This window comes from Pseudoliparis swirei, chromosome 18, assembly GCF_029220125.1.
Source record: "Pseudoliparis swirei isolate HS2019 ecotype Mariana Trench chromosome 18, NWPU_hadal_v1, whole genome shotgun sequence".
NCBI lineage: Eukaryota > Metazoa > Chordata > Actinopteri > Perciformes > Liparidae > Pseudoliparis > Pseudoliparis swirei.
The window spans coordinates 19247773-19271546 of record NC_079405.1 but is presented as its reverse complement, the minus strand read 5'-3'; the positions used below and the strand labels follow the sequence as shown (position 1 = coordinate 19271546).

Sequence of the window (23774 nt, the reverse complement as noted above, 5' to 3'; positions counted from 1 at the left end):
ATATATCGCTTTTGTTTTTAATATTACAGAAAACGTGTCAAAAAAAAGAAAAAGAAAAAGCTTGAATGCCGCGGCGCAAATAGCACGAAGCGAAACATTTGCCTCATTCGCAAAAGTTTAAATATGGTGGGGTGCGAAGATTCCCAATGCTTTTGGTGTGAACGCAGCATTAGACATATTTCTGATCTCTATGCTGCAAAGTTCAATGTCTTGTTTTATCACTGAGCTGCCAGCATGAGTGGCAAGAGGAAACATGATGGTATTGTGTTTCCAGCCATCTGCAGTGCAGCTTAAAACACTTAGCCTGCAACCCAAAACGTCTGTGTGCGCTTCCTTGCCTTTATTCTGCGGTCGCTTCCGAGTAGAACATGTAATGCATCGTCCTCACCCACCAACCGTACAGCTCAAAACAAGGTGGGATCAAAGCCCGACAAACATCATAATGGACAAACTGTGTATCCCTTCTAACAGTGATATCGGATTCAATGTGGGACTCAGGCAGTATTACCAAAAAGGATGTAAGAAAACCCATCTAGATTTAAAAAGGGTCTTTTGGCAAGTACAGTGTGACTGGGAAGAACCTGTGAGCGAGGCAAAATGTGTGTGTTTTTAATGTGTGTGTGTGTGTGTTGTTGTTTTTTTGGTGTTTATGTGTGTGTGTGCGCGTGCGCATGTGCGTGTGTGTGTGCGCGTGTGCGCATGTGCGTGTGTGTGCTAATTTTGACTAAGAGGCATGGGAATGATGTTGCTGGCTAAAGCACAGCTCCCTGGTTAATGGTAATTAGATTTAGCTTTTGGTTGGCTCGCCCAGAGCCTGTCAACACCATGTCACAGCAGTGGTCTTTGGAGTGACACCGCCTGAGAGGCTTTTTTTCACTAGCCAGAGCCCAAAACATGGCCGCAGGCATGAAGGCAGACCAAATTATACAACATCATAATCAAAGCCTTATTTCTGACTAAGGCATTGGTTTTCAAATACATCTAATACATAAAAAGCTTTTAAATTGTCCCTTTCAAATCAACACCCTCTATACAGTAAAAAGCTGCACACAATACATATCTTAAAAAGTGATTACACTAGGAAGCAGCTCAGTCACGTGAGAGAGAAAGTAGAACAGAACACAACCAGTATTAGACTATTTTGAAGTTAGCGGATAACAATGGTACAATGTGTAATATTGTCTTCATCTCATATCAAAGCAGAATTAGTCCTTCAGACATTCTTGGATCACATTAAGTTAATTAATGTCAGCACCAAAATACTGCTGATTCTCACAGATCCTAAAAAAAGGGTGATATCATTCAGAAAGTACAAATACCCTCTATCCATCCAGCCCTCCATCATCCAGTAATCCATCATACCTACTTCCCTCCATCCCTCCATTCATCCATCCATCCATCCATCTCTCTCTCCATCTATCCATATATCCATCCATCCCTTCCTCCAGCTATCAACAAATCGCACCATGCCCGCATCCATCTGCTTGCTTCTGAGGTGCTTCAGAGGTGTCTCGAAGACTCCGATTAGTTAGTAAATCACAGTACTGTGGATTGGATTACAGGCTTTGATTAGGTTACTGATTAAATTAACATTCTGACACTGAAGAGTCAATGAGCTGCAATTTCAAAGCAGTACATGATAACTATGTCAGTTTCCACCAAAGCTGATTTACTTTCCTCCATCACTAAACCAAAGAGTTCTTTCATGTGGCATTGATATTGAGCATTTAGTGGTCTTCCCCCAGATGGTGAGGCAAAGGACCCGCAAACTGTCAGGATTTAGAAAACACCACAGCACAGATATAGCACTGTTACAAATTACAAATGACCTCTTAATTGCATCCGATAAAGGACTCATCTCTGTCATTGTTTTTTTAGATCTTAGTGCAATGTACCTTTATATATGTTTCCTTTGGGCAATATTATCAGGAAACACTCCATAAACTTTCATTGTTACACAGATGATACTGTAAATATTCTCGGCGTTATCTTTGAACAGGACTTGCCCTTTAACTCCCACGTGAACCAAATATCAAGGACTGCATCTACGTACAATTTAAAACATCAGGCACATCTTGTCTCAAAGTGATGCAGACAAACTGGTTGAAGCTGTTCCTGACTCCTGGGTCCTGACTCCTTGCCCCTGATTTCTGAATCCAGCCCCTGGCCTGGACCTGGCCTCTTTCCCAATAGCTCTGCCTCTTTTATGCCTCCTGCCTCAAGGGCCTGGCATCAATGGTCGGGCCTCTTTCTCAATGCCTGGTTGGCCGGCCTCCTGCCTTGTAGGCCTTCCTCCTGCCTCCTGCCTTGGTCAGCAGTGTGTCTTATCCAGGAACCATGAAGCATATGTATATCAGTGATGCTTCTGTTTCTCTTAGTCGAAAAAAGTATCCAGAAAGCAAAAAATAAAAAGCAAATATGAATGGTAATGGCCTGTTGTGGAGGCAAACCCAAATGGCTCCAATCGTCCAAGACACTGTTCATTAGCACTTGGCAACCTGTAATATATATATCTTTATTCCAGACTCATGGGTCCATAAAACAACAAACACAAAAACAACAACAATATATAAAATACAATACGAGGACACCGGTCCAGCCATTGCAGCCAAAAAAATCACTCGGGATTAAAAAACATACAAACATTTGTTCCATTGCTTCCAGAAACAAGACGAATACCTGGTATCACTCAGTGCTGGGTCAGCCAAGGCTTTTATAACTACATTATCTGAGACATTTAGTCGACATTTAAATTTATACATAAAATTCCTCAAAACAGCATGAAAAGTGGGAACATTCCGGCTCACAAACATCTGACTTGCACTTGTCCATCTCGGAAGCTTGAGCAGGATTCTGAAGGCATCATTGAAAGCCACCTGCATCTTTTTCATTTTCCCTTTACTATAACTGCACCACAGGTGGGCTGTATACAGAGGAGTACAGTAGGCTCGAAACAGAGCAGTTTTAACGTCTTCTGTACACATGTGAAATTTACGTGCCAGCATGTTGGTTTGTGCATACAGTTTGCAACACTGCCGCTGCACATCGTCATCATCACTGAGGTCATTCCTGATGATGTGACCCAAATATCTGTATTTCTGAACCACATTTAGCTCCTGGTCTCCCAAAAAGAATGAAGGAATATGTAGCTTCTGATCCTCCCTGGTTTTTCTATCATGATAACACTCTTTTTGGAGTTGAAGTCAATATCATAGTGCACCCCATACCTTGAGCACACTCTGAGCAATTGCTATAAGCCAGCACTATAAGGTGACAGGACCACCAAGTCGTCAGCGTAGATGAGATGATTAATGAGACTTTCTCCCACCATACATCCTGTCTTACACTTTTTTAACTCCTTAGAGAGGTCATCCATATAGAGATTAAACAGTGATGCTGCTGACATCGTTGCAGGACTTCACGCACATCAACACAAATATTCAGATAACATGATTGTTTATTTGTTTTGTCTTTAAATACTGGCAAACTGATTGGTGGAACCAAGGCAGGCAAAGTGAGAAACTGCCTCAGGGCCCCAGACCCCATGGGTCCCATTCTCCTGAATGCACTAGTTTCAGTGTATGTCAGTTGGTTTGTAGTAAATTAATCACATCCATGTTACTTTTCCAACTTTCTCAATATACACGACTAAAATACAATGTCAGTTCTGGAGGGACCCTCAGTCAACGTCTTGTTTTCAAAAAACAAAGTCCAATTTAACATTGTAGTCCTATAAAAGTGACTGACCACATACACTTTTTTTTAAAAAGCCTCTAGCCTGCAGCAGAGATTAGAGCGGGCAGAAGAAACGTGGAAAACTCACAATTTTCTCCACACCATCAGATTATTTGTGCTCAATCAAATAGTGAGGTGCCATGCCATGAGTGTACTGTATCATAGAAAAATCACCAATCAGTTCATTAATGATTTTAATATTTTGCATGTAGTACATACAACATTATATATTAAATATTAAATCCCTTTACTATTGGTCTTTGATCTGTTGGTCAAACTCATTTTGGACATCACATGTCTCTGCTTATTTTAGCATTTGTACTATTTTCGAAAGTGTTACCGACTAATTAATTAATTGCAGAACTAAATGAAAACATTTGAAATACTGCATACGACTTGATCTGTTGAAGAGACAAAATAATATTTTTAAAGAATGTTGACCAATAGACTCCAAATTAAACAAATATCCGGAACAAATTATTATTATTTATTGGCAGCAAAAGCAGTTTTCTGACTTCTTTTCGACACACACTGAATTACTTTGCTGTCCAATTGTCCCTCTCAGTATGGAACCTAGAATGTACTTCAGGAGCGTCAGGCTTGGCTGATTTCCATTCGATTTCCCCTGCGGGTCATCCATCGGCCTGGGGACGTGGAAAGCTGGAGCGCCCAGCCTGAGGTGATTAACAGAAGAAAGATGGCTGCAGTTTGCGGCGTAAATCCAAAGGCGTTTCAGGTGGAACACGGGTGCTTGTCGAGCAGTGAGGAATGGGGGACGGCTTCACCCAATCCAGCAGTGAAAACCTCCTCGCCCTCTCTGTCCTAACTCCAGTTTCAGCAAACAGAAGGGAGGCGAAAATGGAGAGGGGAAGTTAAAAAGTAGGATATCTTTTAAGAAGACCACAAAGTTAATGCATAATAGAAAGCTCTACTTTGAGAAACGACAGAAGAAAGAGTGACAGGGGCTGAGAAACCCTGAGTGGAATCCTGTGTAGCCAGGAGTGATATTATTGAACCCCATCTGTTGAACACATGGCATGATGAGCCAAATACAAAGTGGCCTGCTCTGGAAATCTTAAATGTAGCTGACATGCACTTACAGAGGGCAAGACAAGCCTTTTTAGTGCTGATAGCTCTCAATTCTTCTTATATCAAATATGGACTGATACGAAAATTCTGAAAACGTGACAGTGATCGTTTTTCGACAGCACCCTAGGTAACATTGATAACGAGTATCAAAGCTCGAGACAATGCTACATTGTGAACATCACATCCAGAGAGCTAGTTAACGTTAGCTGTTAGCAACTGGCGAGCAGCATAGTCCTGCTTGGCTAAATAACAAAGATAACATACATAGAGTTACATTATGATGGGTTCAAGTTCTATTCAGTAAACATTTGTATTGGGCGAAGTTAAATAAGAACATAATCATGATATGTTCAAATTGTGAAATTTATTTCAGGGCGAGAATCTTGATGCAGATCAAGTTAATAACACTCTTTACGTAATAAAAGGAGTGTAGGTTAAAGTATGTGAGTCATTGTTGTTTTGTGAAAGAGGGAAGCAAATATGGAATTTGACTGGTATTTCATTGACATCCCTAGACTGTTGAATTAGCTGATTTATTAGCAAAAATCAAATCACAGTCAGATTGGAGGTTTAATTGTCTTGCACAAACCAGTTAATCTAATTTAACAGTATAAATCATATTAGCTGATTGTTCAGTGGCAACAGTCACTGACAATTTGTCAAAAATGTGTTGTTACAGTAAACCACATTATATGCTGAAATTGCTCGCAGTAATATTGTTGATCAAGTGTCATAACTGTAACTCAATATTTGAGTCTGCAAATTGCTGGGTTACCCATCAGGGTCTACAGTTGCTGTCCATATGTATCTGGTGGAAGGACAGGTGGAAGTGATTATAGGGAGTTAGAAGTCCTTGATAACTGGAGTGTGACTGCGTTATACGAAAAGTAAAAGTTGCTATTAGAACTCAAAACCCGTTCATTAGCGCAACCATGGCATGTCGATGTAACTGACAGGATTCATGCCTGACCAGGTGGAGCCTTTCTCCTTTTTCACAATCCCTTTTGATCTTGTGTTACAAGTTGGATAAAGCTTTTATTACTATGGGAAATTGCTCAACATTTTTTTAATGGAATTGTTTAACGGTTTGTATGGACATTCATGGTTCCCAGATGATGTATCCTAAAAAAGTTAAAAACTCCTATGACTTCCCATTACCACCACTGTATAGTTGACATGTTCATAATAATATGTCTTGACAACTATTGAATGGATTGTCATGTTATTCGGTATATGCATGGTTATTCCCAACTGGATCAAAAATAATCTGAAAGTCATTTCTGTTTCACCAGTGAGTCACCTTCCCATGACACACAAGGGCCTAAGGTCATTGAAAGAGGAAAGTAACCTCCTCCATCAGCATTCTCTCACATGGGATCAGTGGACAATAGTCTTGAGATTGAGAGACAAACACGACACTTAAAGTAAGACAGCTGGTAGAGTACTCAGCACTAAAGACCAGAGAATCTTACAGCACACCAGATATGTAAAATAGAGGGTGAGGTCACTAGAGATTAAAAAAGAAGAGAGAGAGCATTGCTGTTTAAAGCACCTCCCCCAGGAACTAAGTCAAATTGGTCTATGCTCTTGTCTTGGTGGCCCCCAAGTGCCCATCTCTCTCTCTCTCTGAGGAGGAAGCCAGTGTCTCCGAAGCATTAAAGTGGAAAAACCAATGGCACTGCAAGAATTTAATGAGGAGGGCTCTGCACTCTTCTGTGCTCAGTGTGTGACACAACACTTCTTGGCATGTAGGGATTTTTTTCTCTCTCTGTTCTTTATTCACTGCCTTTATTGCCACTGCCTACACAGAATGAATGGAGTGGAAATCCAGGCTTGAAACCAGCCCTTGTCCAATACAAACACAGATCGACGATGTGTTTTTGTATTATTAAACCTTTATTTAACCAGGTGAAACCCATTGAGATTAAAAATCTCTTTTTCGAGGGTGACTTGGACACCCTCGTGTCAGAGTTATTCATACACTTTGAACTTAAACACATGTCACTTGAAACACACACCTAAACACTTTAACGTTATTTGTTGTCCGAGCACTTTATCTTTTTCTTTATCTTATCTTATCTTATACTTAAGTTCACTGTTGCTGTCGCGTTGATTGTTGTTTGTCATGTCTAAATGTTGCACCTTCCGCCAAAAAAAAATCCTCGTTTGTGTAAACATTCCTGGCAATAAAACGGTTTCTGATTCTGATTCTGATTCTGATTTCTGATTCTGATACTGCTTGGGAAAAAAGTCTGGAAGTAGGAGACAACTGATAACAAAGAAAAATCAATTGTAATCAATTTACTTTTAACAGTTATATTTAGGTTTTTATCTTTCTTGATGTATTTAATTGAAGCGTTAGTTGAGATTTTTTGTATTGTTTGCATGCCTGCTTTCCTAAAAAATGATATTAATGCAATTAATATCGTAGAATACAAGTTAAAGGAACTTTTTTAATCTCTTTCTTAACTTAGAAACGGTTCCCCTTTTCCACAAGTATACATGTACTACTATCTATGTCATTGGGCTGACGCTGCATCGACACTCACAGTTGACTGTCTCGACGAAGCTGTGCACAATACAAGAAAAACTGAGCTGAAGAGAAAGTCTGTGCTTCCTTTGCAAATATTTGATCAATCGTGGGCAGCCATGATATTGGAGTGGAGGCACTGACTTTTATTTGGGAGATGCTTATGTGATATTGGTGTTGGAGGAGGAGGAGGGCAACAAAAATTATTCAAGGAGTGGGAGGGAAGAGAGCTCTCAGCAGAGGGGTCTGAGTCGAAATGGGGCAAGGCGTTGATGGATGAACATTTCAAACACTGGTCTGATTGAATGGTAAAACAAGTCTTATTCGATGGCAACTCCAAATGAGAAATCCTTATTTAGTCCCCCAAACCCTCAGTCACACTGAAGGTGCCCTAGGTCCCTGTCAGTTAACAAAAAGTCCGCTGCCAGAAACCTAGGAGCACTATTTGATTACGATTTAAGCTCCAAAAGTTGTCTACTCCTGCTTCCTTCAAATAAGAAGCATCTCCAAAACCAAACCTAGAAAAAATTATTTATGCTTTTGTCTTTTTCAAGCCAATGTAACTCCCTCCTCTCTGGCATCAACCAGAAGTCACTTCCTCACCTCCAATTACTTCAGAACGCAGCAGATCAACTTCTCACTGGTTTTAATAGATGAAGTCACAACACCTTTATACTTGATCCTTATTTGTTTTAGATTTTACTTATCACAGTGTTGTTTTATGGCCTTGCTTTTGCTGTTTCTTCTGAAAGAGCACTTTGTAAACTCTTTATAAATAAAGTTATTATCATCATTATTAATATTATTATGCATGAGTCCCTGGGGATAATCCAGAGAGAGCACGCTGAGGGCCACAGCTGAGCTATGTCAGCAAAACACATTCTTTGGACAAACGGACAGGATTCCAGATACCCTGATGAAAAAAATAAATCCTGATGTTGAGTCAAAATTATGTGTGTGTCTGTGGTCACAAAAAGACCGGACATAACTCTATGTATGTCTAACCCACAACTATAACCTTATTTATACCGTGATGATAATTTCTAGCTACAATGTTAGAATGTTGAATGTTTCATTCAAACAAACGTTTGTCACTTGTCATCTTGCTACCAGCCCCTAACAAAGCAGGAATTCAGATTTTGAATCGGTATCATAATATAGATATTTCATTATCCTTTTTATCCATTTATTGCAGTGAAATCACAGCATGTATAACATGGGCCTGCTAATGCATTAAACCAACGTTGGAGCCATTCTCATGAGTCAGCTGTCACTGTCTGTTTTCAGACCTCAGTCTGCAGTGTAGTATACTTAGTGATAAACCACAGAAATATACAATGTTACATGAGGAATCATGATCACAGAGAGTTTCTGTATCAGGTCTCCACTTCTGTCCTAATGCTGTTTCTCCATCTCCCTCCCTGTGTGACAGGAGAATCGGTATCCTGATGTCTTCAGGTATTGTGATTCTTCTGAAACATTTCAATGTGTTTGCGCATGATACAAAAGTTTCGACATGCTGTACATAAAAAAGAATATTTGCCAAACATATACTTGGTGATGGAGCTCACGGAAAAGTAGATTACTAAAATAACTAAAATGTATCCCAAAACAAATACATTTAATTTAAATTGTATCCACCTGCTGGCAAAAGGACGAAAGTCTGGGGACCAGCACAGTTTATTATCTCGGGATCACAAATGTTTGCACCAAATTTCCCCAAAAAATGTTTAGGATATTTTCAAATGATTTGAGCCTGGACCCAAGTGGTGGACTGATTGACTTTTCCATCACTATATGCCTCCTGTTATGTTGTGGGTCAAATTGACCCGTTTTAAATTTTGAAAATCTAGGAAAAATATTTCAAAGTACTTTTTCTGTATAAACTCAAAAATTTAGTGTAATCAACGTGAAAGTAAATACAAAAAAAATATCATGTATTTGCAACCCCACACATGAGAAGCACACTTTACAGACCAAACAATGTTTCTCATCTTCTAACTTTCCCCCTAAATACACCTTTATTGGACATGGGACACTAAAGTGAGGGTTTCTTTCATGTTTCTCCAAATTAATATGGTACTCAAGTCCTTCTAATAGACTTTCTGACAGAGTGACACACACCCTGTTTCATCCCAATCTCAGACGCACACATACTCTCTTTCTAACGACCCTACCTGTGTGAGAAATACAGATACAATTTTGACGGGAACCTTTATTTTTGCCTGCGGGAAAACTCCACCCACACTTATCAGGGGAGGGGCCAAACATACAAAATGGTTGCTGAGAAGTACTACAACATTACACTCTGCAGATACATACGACTGCACCAAGACGACTGTGTGCTAGCCTTTGCTCATATTTTATAACTATAATTTCTGCATCTTAACACTATAAATAAACATAATTAAAGTTTACTTTCAATACAAATCCTTTATGACTCATTTGGCTTGATTTTGAGTTAGCGGGTCAATATGACCCTGAACAGCACAGGTGTCTCATCTCTATTTATCTACATCACCCCATGAAGAAAAAAAAACTTACAAAATGCAAATAAAATTTAGGAGAAAATACATGTTATGGTAGACTAATGCGATTTAGATTTGTTCAATGTATCTAAACAATTGTTTGAACATGTATTTTTCATTAAAACGAGTGAGTTCTCCTGATTGAACTCTGATCTATGGAGGGGTGAATAACTCAATCCCACTAAAAACTGATTGAATTGTTAGTAATTACATTGGTGATGAGGTACAAACTATAGATTTGAGGATTTTCTTGTTTCTGACCACTTTTGAGTGATTGAACATTAACCGGGTCAAATTGACCCGGGAACATCACGGCTGCCTGTAAGAAACAAACATAACAGGAGGGATATCCATGCTGCCAACATAACCACAGCTTTTACTCCCCAGTCCTGGCTAAAGATCCAGATCCTTCACCTCCAATGATGTAACTAATTAGCAGAATTTCATTTGACCTTCCTGCCTGATGAACACCCACATCCTTCACAATGCCTTGTGTTTAAAATGTGACTCAGACTGAGAGGCGGTGGTTGTCAATTGAGAAAGTTTCCTGTCAAAGTAAATGATTGAGTCATACTCCAAATAATGGGTGTACTGGTCTTGAGGTTTAACTTGTATGTTCTCTGGTATTTGTTTCACACTTTTGTGAATATGTGGTTACTTGAGGTATAGCAATTAACCTGCTGAGTAAAAGATCCTCATCGCTGATGATTCATAAGATAATCAGATGCTTTCCTCTCAGTCTCTGTGTCTAAGCCAATGGTGAGCCATTATCTTCATAAAATGATAATATAAAATGTGTTTCCTCATTAACAGTTTTAAAAGGTGTACAATGTCTCCAACCCTCTGCATCTTGATACTGACTTTGAGATTCTTCCAGAATCCTAATTTAAATTGCTTTTAATTCGCCTGTGTGTATTTTTCCATTCTGGTGAAAAATGGGATTCAACTTTATGGCCATTAGTTTGGGCTGTGTTCAGAATAATAATCTGTAGTTACTGAAGCATGTTAATGTGAACAGAGAGAGGAGAAACCCAGGGGGGGCGGCAAAACAACCACATGTTGTGAAATGAATAGGTAAGAATGAACGAAAGAATGCAAAGAACAGGGGAGACGGAAAGAAGACAAGGGCAGAATGAAAGACAATGCAGCACCAACTCTGGATTTAGTAGTAGAAAGAGCAACATTACTATAAACTCAACTAAATTAAAGGATAAAAGAGAATAAGCAACGAAAAGCAGGGCAGGAGGTATGAAGGGAATGACAAAATAGGAAAATAAAAGGGGAGTACTACAAAGAGATTGAACAAATAAAAAAGAGTATGTGGGGCCAAAAAACGGGGAAAAATAATGAAAAAGAGATGAAGAGGAGCAAAAGAGATGACAAGATGAAATAACAGAACAAAAGGCATTTTCAAAAAAGATAGAGCAAAAGGATAAAAAGAGTAAAACTATGTGGGAAGAATGGAGACATAAACATTGGAAGGTAAAATAGAAATAAAAGAAGCAGAAAAAGGGCAGAGAGGTAATGGGCCCAGAAGAAGAAGAAGAAGTGAGTGAAAGGGCTTCCTGAACTGTTCAGTAAAACACGAGGACCGATGTCTAACTGACACACGAATATCACAGTAAAATGGTGACATTTCTTTCACAACTCTCACGGAGAAAGCAGCTGCTTTCATTCCATTCAGCAGGGATGACTGATGGAAGTCGAGTCAAGTGCATTTAGAAATTCAAAATGAGAACACGTTGTGGGAAATGACAGGAACACCCATCTACACCTTTCACTGGTGTATCGGCGAACTGTCACAGCTCCGGAGTAAATGGCCACCTATCAAGCCTGACAAAAGAACACAAATAGTCTGAAACTCCTGACATGTGTCAACGTGACGGAGGAGGGGGAAGGACCTATGGCCAAAAGAACCACCACCTGGCGAACGTCTGTGGCCTCTTTGTCAGGAATATTTCATCAAACTGCATCTCACGGCCTCCGAAATGACTGGCCGTGTCACAAGTTTAGATGTTGGGGAGGGAGTGCAGACTCTCTCTCCTTGGTTTATTTCGAGTCCATTTGTTTTCTCATCTCATCTCACCTCCCGGTGTTTGTTTGGTGTCGCCGTTGGTTAGGCTCGTCAGCCTCCATGCCGGTCGACAGCCTGTCAGTCTAAGCTCCTTTTAACACACAGCGGCCCTGCACAGTGACACAGAAGCTCCCCTGGCATCCCGCTCAGCAAAATAGAAAAAAAGGGCTTGGCTGCGTTCACCTCTCCACTCTCATCAGCATCTCGTGCTGTCTCTATGTCTTTCTCTTTTCTCTTCGTTTTTTCCCCTCTCTGTGTTGCATTTCTGCCTGCACGCTACCGCAGCCTGCCAGTCTGTCTTGCAGCATTATTTGGTTTACCAAGAGGGAATGGAGACAAAAGAAGTGCACAGGCTCTTTGTGTGAGAAGTATATTCAACTAATCGTTTACTCTGTTGTAATTGCCTGTAAGGCTGGGTTACGCCCAATTTTATTTTATACTTATGCCAATAATTTACTGGAGTTTTGCTAATAATACCCAATCTATACTGTTGTGTTTATCATTCCTTACTTTGAAGAACACAAACACATTTTAGAACAACTGATCAAATTATTATCAGTTATCATCCCTGCTGTTTGTTTTGGTTTTCCAGGCCCAAAACTTCCCCCTCAAACTCCAGCGGCAGCGGACAGGCTGTTATGTGGAAACCTCCGATGGAATGGCTGAATGTGACCATAAAAAAGGATTTGACAGTAAAACGCAAGATATTTGGGTAAATGTAGGAGTTTTCCTTCCATTATGAGTTTTGTCTTACAGGAGCTAAGCCGAATCTACAGGAAAACCAAAGAGAAATGCAGCTACGGTCGGGGCACCCTACATCTCTCTGTGTTCCTTTTTTGCCCACGGACGGGTGGGGCTGACAGCCATCTCAGAAGGCCTCTATGTTATCCAAAGAACTGGGACAATGTTATTTACTAAAATAGTGCAGTGTTCACTGTCATGACTAGTTACTCTTTCTGATGACCAAATCAGCTTGGATCCCAAAACAAAGAAAACCGGAATTGCATGATTTATTTATGTTTAGCTAATTTCATAGGGTCTTAATAGTCGAGCATTGAGCAACTAAAGAGCTAGGGATTCTTGTCAGATGGAAGTTGAGACCAAACTGGAGTTCAAAAGAGATAAATGGATGCTTATGTTGCTCTTTGTCTGCTGAATGTGTAGTACGCATCAATTGTTCAGTCATTTTACTTACACATGTGAAATCAGCAAACCTTATACATTTAAATGAGCAATGATCTGATCAGATCAGTAAAACCAAATTATGAATGTACCCAGACATTCAATGTTACTGTTAAGTACTTGCTATGAACACATGTGATTCCCAGTTTGATAGCAAGCCCTTGTTGCCTAGCTGAGAGAAATGATGGGTATAGAGCTGTCACACAAGCAGTACAGCTTGATCTGCTGCTGGTTCTCACAATGTGGCTGCAGCTACGGTGGAAAGAGACTACTTCAAAGTATATTTGATGCAGGATCTAGGCTTTTTCTAACACCATTAGTCAGAAGTATGAAACGCCTACTTCAGAGACATGCTAGTGATAATAGCTGAGGGAAGCAGAACACATGGCAGTCGACACAAAAACCCTGCCGAAAGCAAACAAGACTTAGCAAAGCAGCATGAATGGTGAAGGGGGGGATGCTGTCACAGGCTTGACTGAGCTAAAATTTCGTGAGGCACCCTCCAGAAAATGATAGGGGAACACCCCCTCCTCTCCTCTAAATAATCCGGCACTGGACTTGATTAAAACAATGAAGTGGAACAATGGAGACACGCCGATAAGTGAAAGCCTGGTGGTGGTTGAAGAGCGTGCCTTTACTTTCAGCAGCCCATTACGTCTGAGAGACACAGCGGCCCGCCATGAAGAGAAGGCCAGACAGCTCCATCTTTCCCACTCTTCTCCTTTTTCAGGCTGCACTGTGGGACCACATACTTATGAATTCATAAAAATAAAAAAATCGGATGAGAAAAAGATTAAAAAGCTAACAGGCACGCTCAGCTGAGCGAAAACACTGATCGAAAAACAAAATAAGGCGACGCTCTATGCTTGGCTTCACTCATCGTGTTCCTGAGATATCATTAGCGCCTCTGCACTTAATATCATCATTACTATTATTATCATTATCAGACCTATTTATCTTAAGTTCCCCCCTTTTTTCAACAAAACAGCATCATTTCCCACTCAAAATCAATAGCCCGATAGAAGGGATGTTTTCTTTTTCCACCATTTATCTGCTTCCCGGTCCCTCTCGCTCTTGCAGCTACCTCCTAATGACACAACGACAGCTACCAAAGCAGCATCCTACATGGATAACTGCCTGCCCCTCCCACCCCCGCTGCATCTTACATTCACACACACGACACACTATCTTTTAATCAATCTATTAAGGAAAGCCGGGATGGTGTTGACAGGCCCCTCGCTGACTGATAAAGTGACCCGCGAGTCGACATGCAAGCGCTTTCCCGGCCACAGCGCATGCCGGATAATAGCTTGCCGAGCACTGAGATGATGATGATGATAATGTTGGCAACCGAGGTCCACGAAGCATATCCAATCCCTTCCCTAAATGTCAACCTTCTCACCGTATCGCTGCGACAAAAAGGCTCAGAGAAAAGGTTTGTGACACGGGGGCCTGCTTAGAATGGTTAACAAACCCACTTGTCTCATTTGTTCCTGGATTTAAGAGAAGCAGAAAAGGTGCATGAGTATGCACATGCACACTCAGAGCAGAGAAAATGAGGGTGCATTCAAAAGAACAGGGGAGGAAAGAGACAGAGATAGATGAAAGGAGGGTTTATGCATTTGTGGGGGTGAAAAGATGTGCTAGCTCAGGAGTTTGTTGTGAGATTACAATGACTGTTCTGTTTCTCCTCCTGGCCAGGAGACGGGGACGGCAAGAGATGTCTGGCCTTCAATCTGTAGCTCTGTGCTGTGAAAATGAATGGACCCGTCGCTCATCGCTGTTCTCCCTTTTTCTTTTCTTTCTCCGTCTCTCTTGTGTGTTTGGTTAACCCAGGGCTGTAGTATAGCGCAGTAACAGGGGCGTGATGCCTTGACGCTGACACCGCACGCCGCAGACGGAAAAGGGAAAGTGATGCTCTGTGTCAGCTAGCGGACGCCCTGCGGGGATGTTCAGTGTTTTTCAGACCCAAAAAAAAGACAGATGTTTGTGTGGCTGCAAACCGGCCATTATGTGGGCGACTGGGGGCATGTTGGCAGCAGTCGGATCACTGGAGCAGACACGACAGCGCGGTACAATTGCCCTGTATTTCTAACGGCACTTGGCTGAATCATTGTCGGTGTTGCTCTACAGCGAGGTATGACATTATCAAGGTGGACTCCGAAGTAAACAATGTATTCTACTCTTGGAAAGCTCATAGGATGAAGCGCTTACCCATTCACTCCCTAATCTCCAATTTAGAGCTGAGGCCGTGACTGTGGACTCTGACGTCACGCTGAGGAAATCACACAGAGATGCTTTAAAGATGGAAAACAGCATACGTACATGAAGTGAGATAAATCACTGCCTTTTTTCTCACACGGCTTCCAGCTGTTTTTTCGAGAGCGTGTGGTATATTAATCTGAAAAGGAATGAAAATCTTTACCACATTTCACTCAGGTATGTCTCATGAACAAACCAGTGAAAGCTAAATTCTTTAAAAAATCATAGTCTACTTTGATCACAAGAGCTGGAAACTACATACAGGACATGAGGTGGATGAACAAGTCCATATGTAAACAAACCGCATATCAGGCAGGGAATCATATAATGGACAGCCATTTCAATCTTTTTTATCATGTATTCCTGAATGTCATCTTCAAAAATCGAAATCTTTATTTTACTCATTAGGACGATTATCTTTTTTTTGTTTTGCCAGCTGATTTTGGATTGGAAACAAGTTGGAATGACAACAGCACTGCAAAGATCTGCTATAGTGGTGTGTCGTTGTGTTTCTTTTGTTTTGAAGAAAAATAAATGCTTACGGACTAAATAGAACTGTCAAATGAATTAGCGTGGTAAATGTCTGATGGATGTATGGCTGTATTTTCACAGAAAGTCCATCTTTCGACAAAACAAAACTGATAATCTTTACACAAAGTGAGAATCTTTTCAGAACCTCCCCACTATTATCTTCACTCCACAACAATGCCAGTATATGAGAAATGCTAAAATATACATCAGCCACCAAAGCGATCCACATTTGCATGTGGCCCACGGGTTACGTGGTTTTTACGGAAAGACGATCTTGCCTTTCGTCGCGCTTTTACAAACTGATCTCCTGGATAAGAATCTTATTAATAGAAAAAAGGAGCAGGCCGGAGGTAAGGAGAGCATCGCTGAGAGCCTGCGGATGATGATACCCAGCAGGAGAGAAGCACACTTGCCTCTGTTTCTACATCATTTGCCAGCCGTTAACATGAACCAGCCACCGCAGGCTCGCTCCAAGCCGTTATCATGACAACACACTGTCGAGTCGAGGGGAGAGAGAGGAGTGAAAGAAGAGGTCAAGTAGAGACGGAGAGGGTTGAGAGATTATTATTATGTCCCACCGCGGATGTGTCCATTGGTGACAAATCACTTCGACTGATATCCATCAAGTAACTCAAGCATCACAAGCAGGCAGCTGAGTAATTGTCCATCGTTTCCTTTATTCCCATTTGATATATTTCATTCGCTTATATTTCATTGAAATCGATTTTCCTCCCAAACCCCAAATTATATTTTAGAATCTGTTCTTTATTCGTCACCTTTCAAGAGACAAAGTGATATTCAGCTGATTTTGACATTAGGATTGTCATGCAAGATTGCCGCAGAATATTAATAGTCCCCCCATTTAAGAAAAAATAAACTTGTCTGATGTCTTAGATTTTCTTTTAGTTAACCCTGCTTATGAGCTAGTTTATTAATACCCACTACATCTTTACAAAAAATTCATCCAGTTGTATTTATAATTTTTTTATATTTGGTCTGGGAAAAACTACTGGCAACAAAAAATCCTCATGTTCTCACAAACCACCGCAAATAAATTAATTCTCAACCTGTGGGACGAAATGCGCTCTATCCGTCTACCTAAGCCTCCAAACATCCATCAGCACAATCCATCTCTCACAGCAGCTCTCTCTCTCTCTTTCACTTCTCCACTCAGTTAGTGTTATTTCTCCCCAGATTTGTGATCAGATAGAAATGCGAGATGAAAAATAGAGGGGATCGGAAGCAAAGTACAAAACCCCTAATATCTAACAAGCTCCATTTCATAAAATTCATCGTCTATCAATCCTAACAGCATACTTGGAAGGACTTGCTAAAGCACTGACTGTGTTCATTGGTCAACAGGGCAGCATTATCTTCTGTGTGTTTAATGACATCTCTTAAGACTTGTAAAACACAAGAGCTAATCTAGGAAAGCTGAGAAGTAGGCCGATACAGGCCAAGTAGCGGGTCACATCTAGAGACAGCTACAGCTGACAGCTCCAACACACACTCAATTTCAACAGTCTCATGGCTCCTCAGACTGGGGGTTGGGGTGCCAGTGAGAGTACACAATGCCATAGGGGCCCAGTGGAATTAGTACGCCTGGTCTGTTCACGCCACTGTAACACACACATCTGAGAACAGTAATATATCAGAATGCTATCAACTTCACAACGTGACACACTTGGACTTATGTGAATGCTGAGTTCCATTTTAAATGTGCCGTTTATTCATTTTACAAGCTGAATTACATCTCTTAGCCTCTCAGTGTGCTCTGGCTGAGTGAAACAAACTATCACTCCACATCCATATTACACGTCCATCATTCTCTTTTGCTTATTTAGTCTTGTAATTGAATCCTCTGAAAGCACCATTAGTCATTGCAAAATCCATGATCGAGGTAAAGAGGGATTTGCTTAGAACTATTGGGATATTTTTTTTAATCCATATCGTGCAACTTCTATTGCTGTCTAACATTAATGATTAATATCGGAGGACAAAGATGCTCACAGAGGGAGGTCATTTGTAAAATATGATCACATATGCACATAATATGAATTTACTTAAAGCTGGTGGTGAACACGAAAAACATCACTAAAACGCATACAGCCCGGATGGGGTTGGACAGCCTGTTAAAGTGTGGAAGATGTTTCTTGGCTTTTTTCCATGTAGGGCACAGGGAAAATTTGGTCAAGGTCAAACTTGATTTGTTGGATTTATTTTCTAATTTGATACAACAAATTCCTCCTCTTTGAGTCTTTGAGTGAAAAAAAAACCACGAGAGAGGTGTTGTTCCTCTTCAGATGTTCCTGTGAACCTGTCACATGGGGGTCCAGGGCCCAGGGGGCTTTGGTTTAGCTGTAATTGAAGCAGACGGCTGCCTTTGCAAAATTAATATGCTAAATCGTTCAATTCTATTTGGTAATATCTGGTGTTCCTCATATGGAGAGCCACATCTGATTGTTGGTGGAACTCCTCAGAGAGGTCTACGTGACTACCCCAAACACAGGTCTGCTTCCCCCTCAGCAAAGATGTAAGCCTCATCTGCAGTTGTTTGGGGTTGTCTGCCGGAGTGTGCTTCACAGCCCTGCTGCCTTGCTTCAGGCGGTGGGATAACGGCTTTGGCGTGCGCGCCGCCGGCTGACAAGACATCCCATCTTCCTCGTTACATCTACCCAGAGCTCTGACCAAACTACCACCCTACTCTGCCGACTGCTCAGTTAAAGCTGGCTCAACCCAATGTATATGTTGTCCTAATTTGATTGCTATTTAACGGCAACTGCAGATAGTCAAAGAGGGAGGACTGAGTTCCACCAGAGAAAGGGAAGGCATGTAAAACGCGGTCCTAAAAGACAGAGTAGGATATCAGGAGGTTCTAACAGGTCACTCCGCTGCATACTAATCCGTCCACTAACTGCCTTTCTGCGTGTCCGACTGTTTCCAGTCGTCGAGCGGGTGCCGGAGAAGCGCGCCGGGCCACGAACAGCTCCCAGACAGTGATCCTTTACAGGATCTTCAATGAGGGGACTTTATTGTATCAGCATGTAAAGCAACAAACCAGCCTAGTGTTTGACTTGTAGGGGTGTGAAACTTACCAGGATGACACTCGGCCCGGAGGAACATGAAGGCAGGCAGAATGAGTGAGAAAATCCACCAGCAGCAACAACACGAATGCAGTAGCCTCCACATGGCAGTAATGTGCACGTCGACATGCAAACAATAAGCCGCAACAACTGTTGAGTTTCTCCCTTTTTGCGGGCGATTCAGCGACGCCTTCGCTGCGTAAAAAGCAGCGTCGGAGACGCAGCGCCGACCAAGACCGGGCACGGTGGAGGGAGGAGAGATGGTCAGAGGTCCAGTAAAGAGTCTTTCCGTCCCGAAAAAAGCCCGATATCCCCAGATATAAGCATAACACGCGGATACCGGTGGTTGTGGAGGAGCGTGTATGTGTTCAGCAAGGGGATAGTGGGTTGATGGAGACTAGCAGCGACGGTCCACACGGCGCGTCGTCGCTCCTGCAGCTGCGGCGGTGGAGGCAGCGATCGTCGGGCACCCAGCGAGGGGAGAGTCGGTATTGGTGTTGGTGGTAGAGAGGCGCTGGAAGCTTTCCATTCCTCCGTCCATTCAGGAAATAGCGTATGAGCCCACGTCTGACAGAGACTTTAAAACAGTCTTGAGGGGAAGATAGAAAGCCAGAGAGGGAGAGAGAAAAAGGATGGAGAGAGAGAGAAATGGGAGAGAGAGAGGTAATTCCTCTGGATCCTAGCGCCGGCATTAGATTGCACAGTCGCTCGGTTTAATAGCGAGCACGTGTCTCGTAATAATAGGTAATAATAGATATGAGCTCCCCGGGGATCCTCGAGGTTTTTGTTCATATTAATGACTCCAAAATAGATCCACATGTGACATAGCTCAATCGTTTCACTATTCCAGAAGAGTTTGTCCTAGAAGGAGCCCATCTGGAAGGACCTGTTAAATGATTTATTGACTTTACTAAAGGCATTAATTAAGGCAATGCAAGGTGAAGTAGTCCACTAAACGTAAGCAAAATAATGATAATAATTATAATACAGTGATTATGCATTACTATCACGATGGCAAATAAAGGTAAAATTAGAAGACGATTTAATCAGGGGCATAAATATAGACAGTGCCGACTCGGGCCAGGTTTAGGGTGAGAGAGTGGGCCTTCCAACATTGCATTGGGCTGAGAATAGTCCCTTTCAAGGGAGATATTTGTGTTTTGGAAATATGCCTGTTAAAAAAGAGATATTTTCTCCTTTAAAGAGGTAACCTCATCTCCAACGTGGTTTTCATTACAGTTCCTTTATTTAATTTATTCCTTAATGTTGATGTCGTACAACAGAACGATAGGATATAGGGTATAGCTGCACTCAAAAAAACGATTCAAGCCCTTCTTAGAGGTGACACATTTAAATATTGTTTGATACATTTAAAGAAATCAATTACAAAAATAGATATTTATATTTAATGGGTGTAACACAAAATGTATGAATACTTTCATTTATTAGATTTATTTAGGTTAGATGGTGTGCATATCACCTCAAAATAAATGTGTTTCATTGAGGACTACCCTTTGCGCATGCGCCTTCTGAAAATCAGTTGTTTGGATGAGGTGAAGACATTTTCAGGGCTGAACGGTGGTGTAGTGGCTAGCAATGTCGCCTCACAAGGTCCGTGGGTTCAATTCCCAGTCCGGGCCTTCCTTCTGTGTGGAGTTTGCATATTTTGTTAGTTAGTTAGTTTATATTTTGAGTTGGACAAACACCAATTTATTTAATTTAATGAATATCGTTATTTCATTTTAGATGTATTTGATACAAATGAGTTGGACTAACTTAATTACATTTTATTGCACTGATGTGCTAAATTTGAGTTGGAGTTGCATATAATTATTGGATGGAAAACCTGCCAAAAATGTAATTGAGTTCATCCAATGAGTCATTTCTTTGAGTGTAGGAGACTTTTCATGCTGGAGAGCCGGGAGGCGCTTCAATTCCCACCTTATCTAATTTAATAAGAGCGTTTTTTATTTTAAAATTATCCAAAATGTGAGAAGACAACTACATTTAATCTCAATAATAAACTTTCTTTATTTGTTTAGCATGCATCACTTACTTAAAATTAAAGAATCGAAATAGAATCATTTATAGCCCTAAAGTAATAATGCAAATAATATTACTCTTTAACCCTTGTGTTGCCTTAGGGTCATTTTGACCCGAATCAATATTACACCCTCCCCCCGCTTTAGGATTAATTTGACCCCATTCAATGTTTAATGTCGGTGTTCTTTCGGTAGTCAACAAACAAACATAAAGTGCCTCACACTTAAACTTGGAAAACAATATTAATTCTAATAATTTTCTGGAGGTTTTAATTGCTGGCGTCAAATTGAACCCAAAGGGTAAAATATGTTAGTAAATATAAAGATAACAGGAGGGTGAAACATTGAATCGGGTCAAAATGACCCAAAGGCAGGGGGAGGGTGTAATATTGATTCGGGTCAAAATGACCCTAAGGCAACACAAGGGTTAAATATAATGCTTCAGATGTACTTTTATTAGGGCACAACATGTTTATTGTATACATGATTAAGTATACAGCTGATCATATCTAAATATTGTATTATTTATTTTTCCATGTATTAATTCCACTAAAGTGAAGACAGTCAAATGGATGATTTTAATATATTTTATTGAAAATACACAGCTGAATTCTAAAATGAACACAATTAAAATCCTCTCAAAGAATTAATGTAAAACAAATGAAATGAATAAAAAAGTATTACTAGAACTATATATATATGTGTGGTCACTTCGTATCCCCGGCACTGCAGAAGAAGTGTGGGACGCTGGCTTTGCATGTGCTTTGGAACAAAGTTTGAACAACAGATGTGAAAAACTAATTGTTAACAGCAGATGTTATCAATACATGATTAATATACCATACCTGCAAACTCATGAGGGGTGAAAAAGGTGACATCGGGGGGGGGGGGGGGGGGGGGGTGCACGTGACTTTTTTGTTGTTGTCACCACACCACATCCACGTTGTTTGAAGCCTCAAAGCTTTTAGAACCACAACTACAGTCATTTTATTGTTCTGACCACAAATCTAAATAATGATAATAAACAGTTTAAGAACAAAATGTCCTCCGCTCTGACTCAGCCCTATAATGATAGTAATAACAAATATACATTGTCATTATATATAATATGGTTAAAGTCATTCATGAACCAACTTCCTTTTTTTTGCCTAAACAGTCCTCATGGACTTTTCCCTGAATCTGTTCTGTCTCTACCTGTTTGTCACGATAATCATATTATAACTTCTATACATATTACATACCTGCCATAAATATCATGATACCAGAATTCAATACAATAAAAACAATATGGTACCATAAATACGACTGGTATATTTATCTATAATAGTAATAAATAAAACATCTGTATGGTTCACTTTTTACCAACTTTTTCAACACTTAACATATAACAGTAATATTAGTATAAATACAGCCAGATATGAATGAAACTACATGGTTCCATCATAGCATAGATGATACACGATGAGGCCGTTAGTCTCTGACCAGATGATACACAGTTCATCAGGATGAGCAGCTGTAGTTACAGAACTTTACAGACTGAAACATTTACCTTCTGGCATCTTTTTATTCTTTAAGCCGAAGTCGGTCTCTATAGCTGCGCCACTTCTCTCGCTGTGAGCGCTGTGCAGCGCAGTGTGCGCAGACAGCTCGACACGGAGCAGCGCGTGCGCTCTGATCGCTCTCTTAATGAAGTATCGATACAAAAAATATGCTAAATCACATCGTGTTTAACGTACGGGTACTTTGTTAGCATCGCTACACCGTGCAGCGTGACAGCAGCAGATGTAGCGGGCTGACATTCAAGCTAACCTGAACCCCCAAACGCTGTCGACATCTGAACGCTGATTGGCCGAGACTCGACACGTCCCATCAAAGATGTTTTATTGCGAAGAGCACCACTTCACACTTTTCTCCGCGTCTCACTGCAATCTCAACGGCAGCGGGCCAGATGACCCCCCCCCCCCCCTCCAAAACAAAAACTCTTCGGATCTCCACGATTCACGTGGATGACCTATTTTGAGTTCAAAACGGTGAATTTCACCGAAAGGTGACAAGTTTGCAGGTATGATATACACTCTATAACATCCTGCGAGGCTAGGAGCACTACACACTTGGCCTCAACACGTTGGGTTCCTGATCTTCCCTCACAAGCTGAGGGGCGATGGCGAGCAGCTGAGGAGGGACCGGCAGCAGAGTCTTTGCTGTGGGATCGAAAGAAAAACAAAGAAACAACACGTAGTGAGAACGACGTTCAGGATGGTGGAACGTGAGGAGCAAAACTAAATAATAACCTTTTGCTGAAGCTTTAGCCACAAGGGGCTCATCTGGCTGAGCAGGTCTGGAAACAGTCGCTGCAGCTGGTGACTTGGTCCCGTGGGCTGGAACAACAACTCTTTGTCATTTACCTTACACAAAGTGTGTTAATGCTTCTCAGTGTATATTTACCTGCTGCTTTTTCTGACTTAAAATACCCTTTACTTTAATTCTAAGTTGCTATTTTGTTTGACAGGTAACGCAGAGAAACAATAGCAATATATAGCACACAACCTGTCAATCAAAGATGTGGCATGTATGAACGGTTTTTGTTCACATGCCACATCCTGGAGGGACAGCCTAGAGAAAGCATGCAAAAAAAGGAAAACACTTACCATCATAGGCGACATGTTAAATCCTTCAGTTAGTAGGAGAGTAAGAACACATCACAACAGGCCAGAACAC

General features: G+C 41.0%; 1 protein-coding gene across 2 annotated transcripts in view; it reads right to left on the bottom strand.

Annotated features, from left to right (window-relative positions):
- LOC130207796 (receptor-type tyrosine-protein phosphatase gamma-like) overlaps nt 1-19120 on the bottom strand; it is a 473173-nt gene extending 454053 nt beyond the window's left edge. For both annotated transcript variants that reach the window (XM_056436504.1, XM_056436503.1), the window contains exon 1: nt 19027-19120. In XM_056436504.1, coding sequence (XP_056292479.1) covers nt 19027-19120 — 94 coding nt within the window. The remainder of the gene's footprint in view (nt 1-19026) is intronic.
- Nucleotides 19121-23774: the final 4654 nt, after the last annotated feature.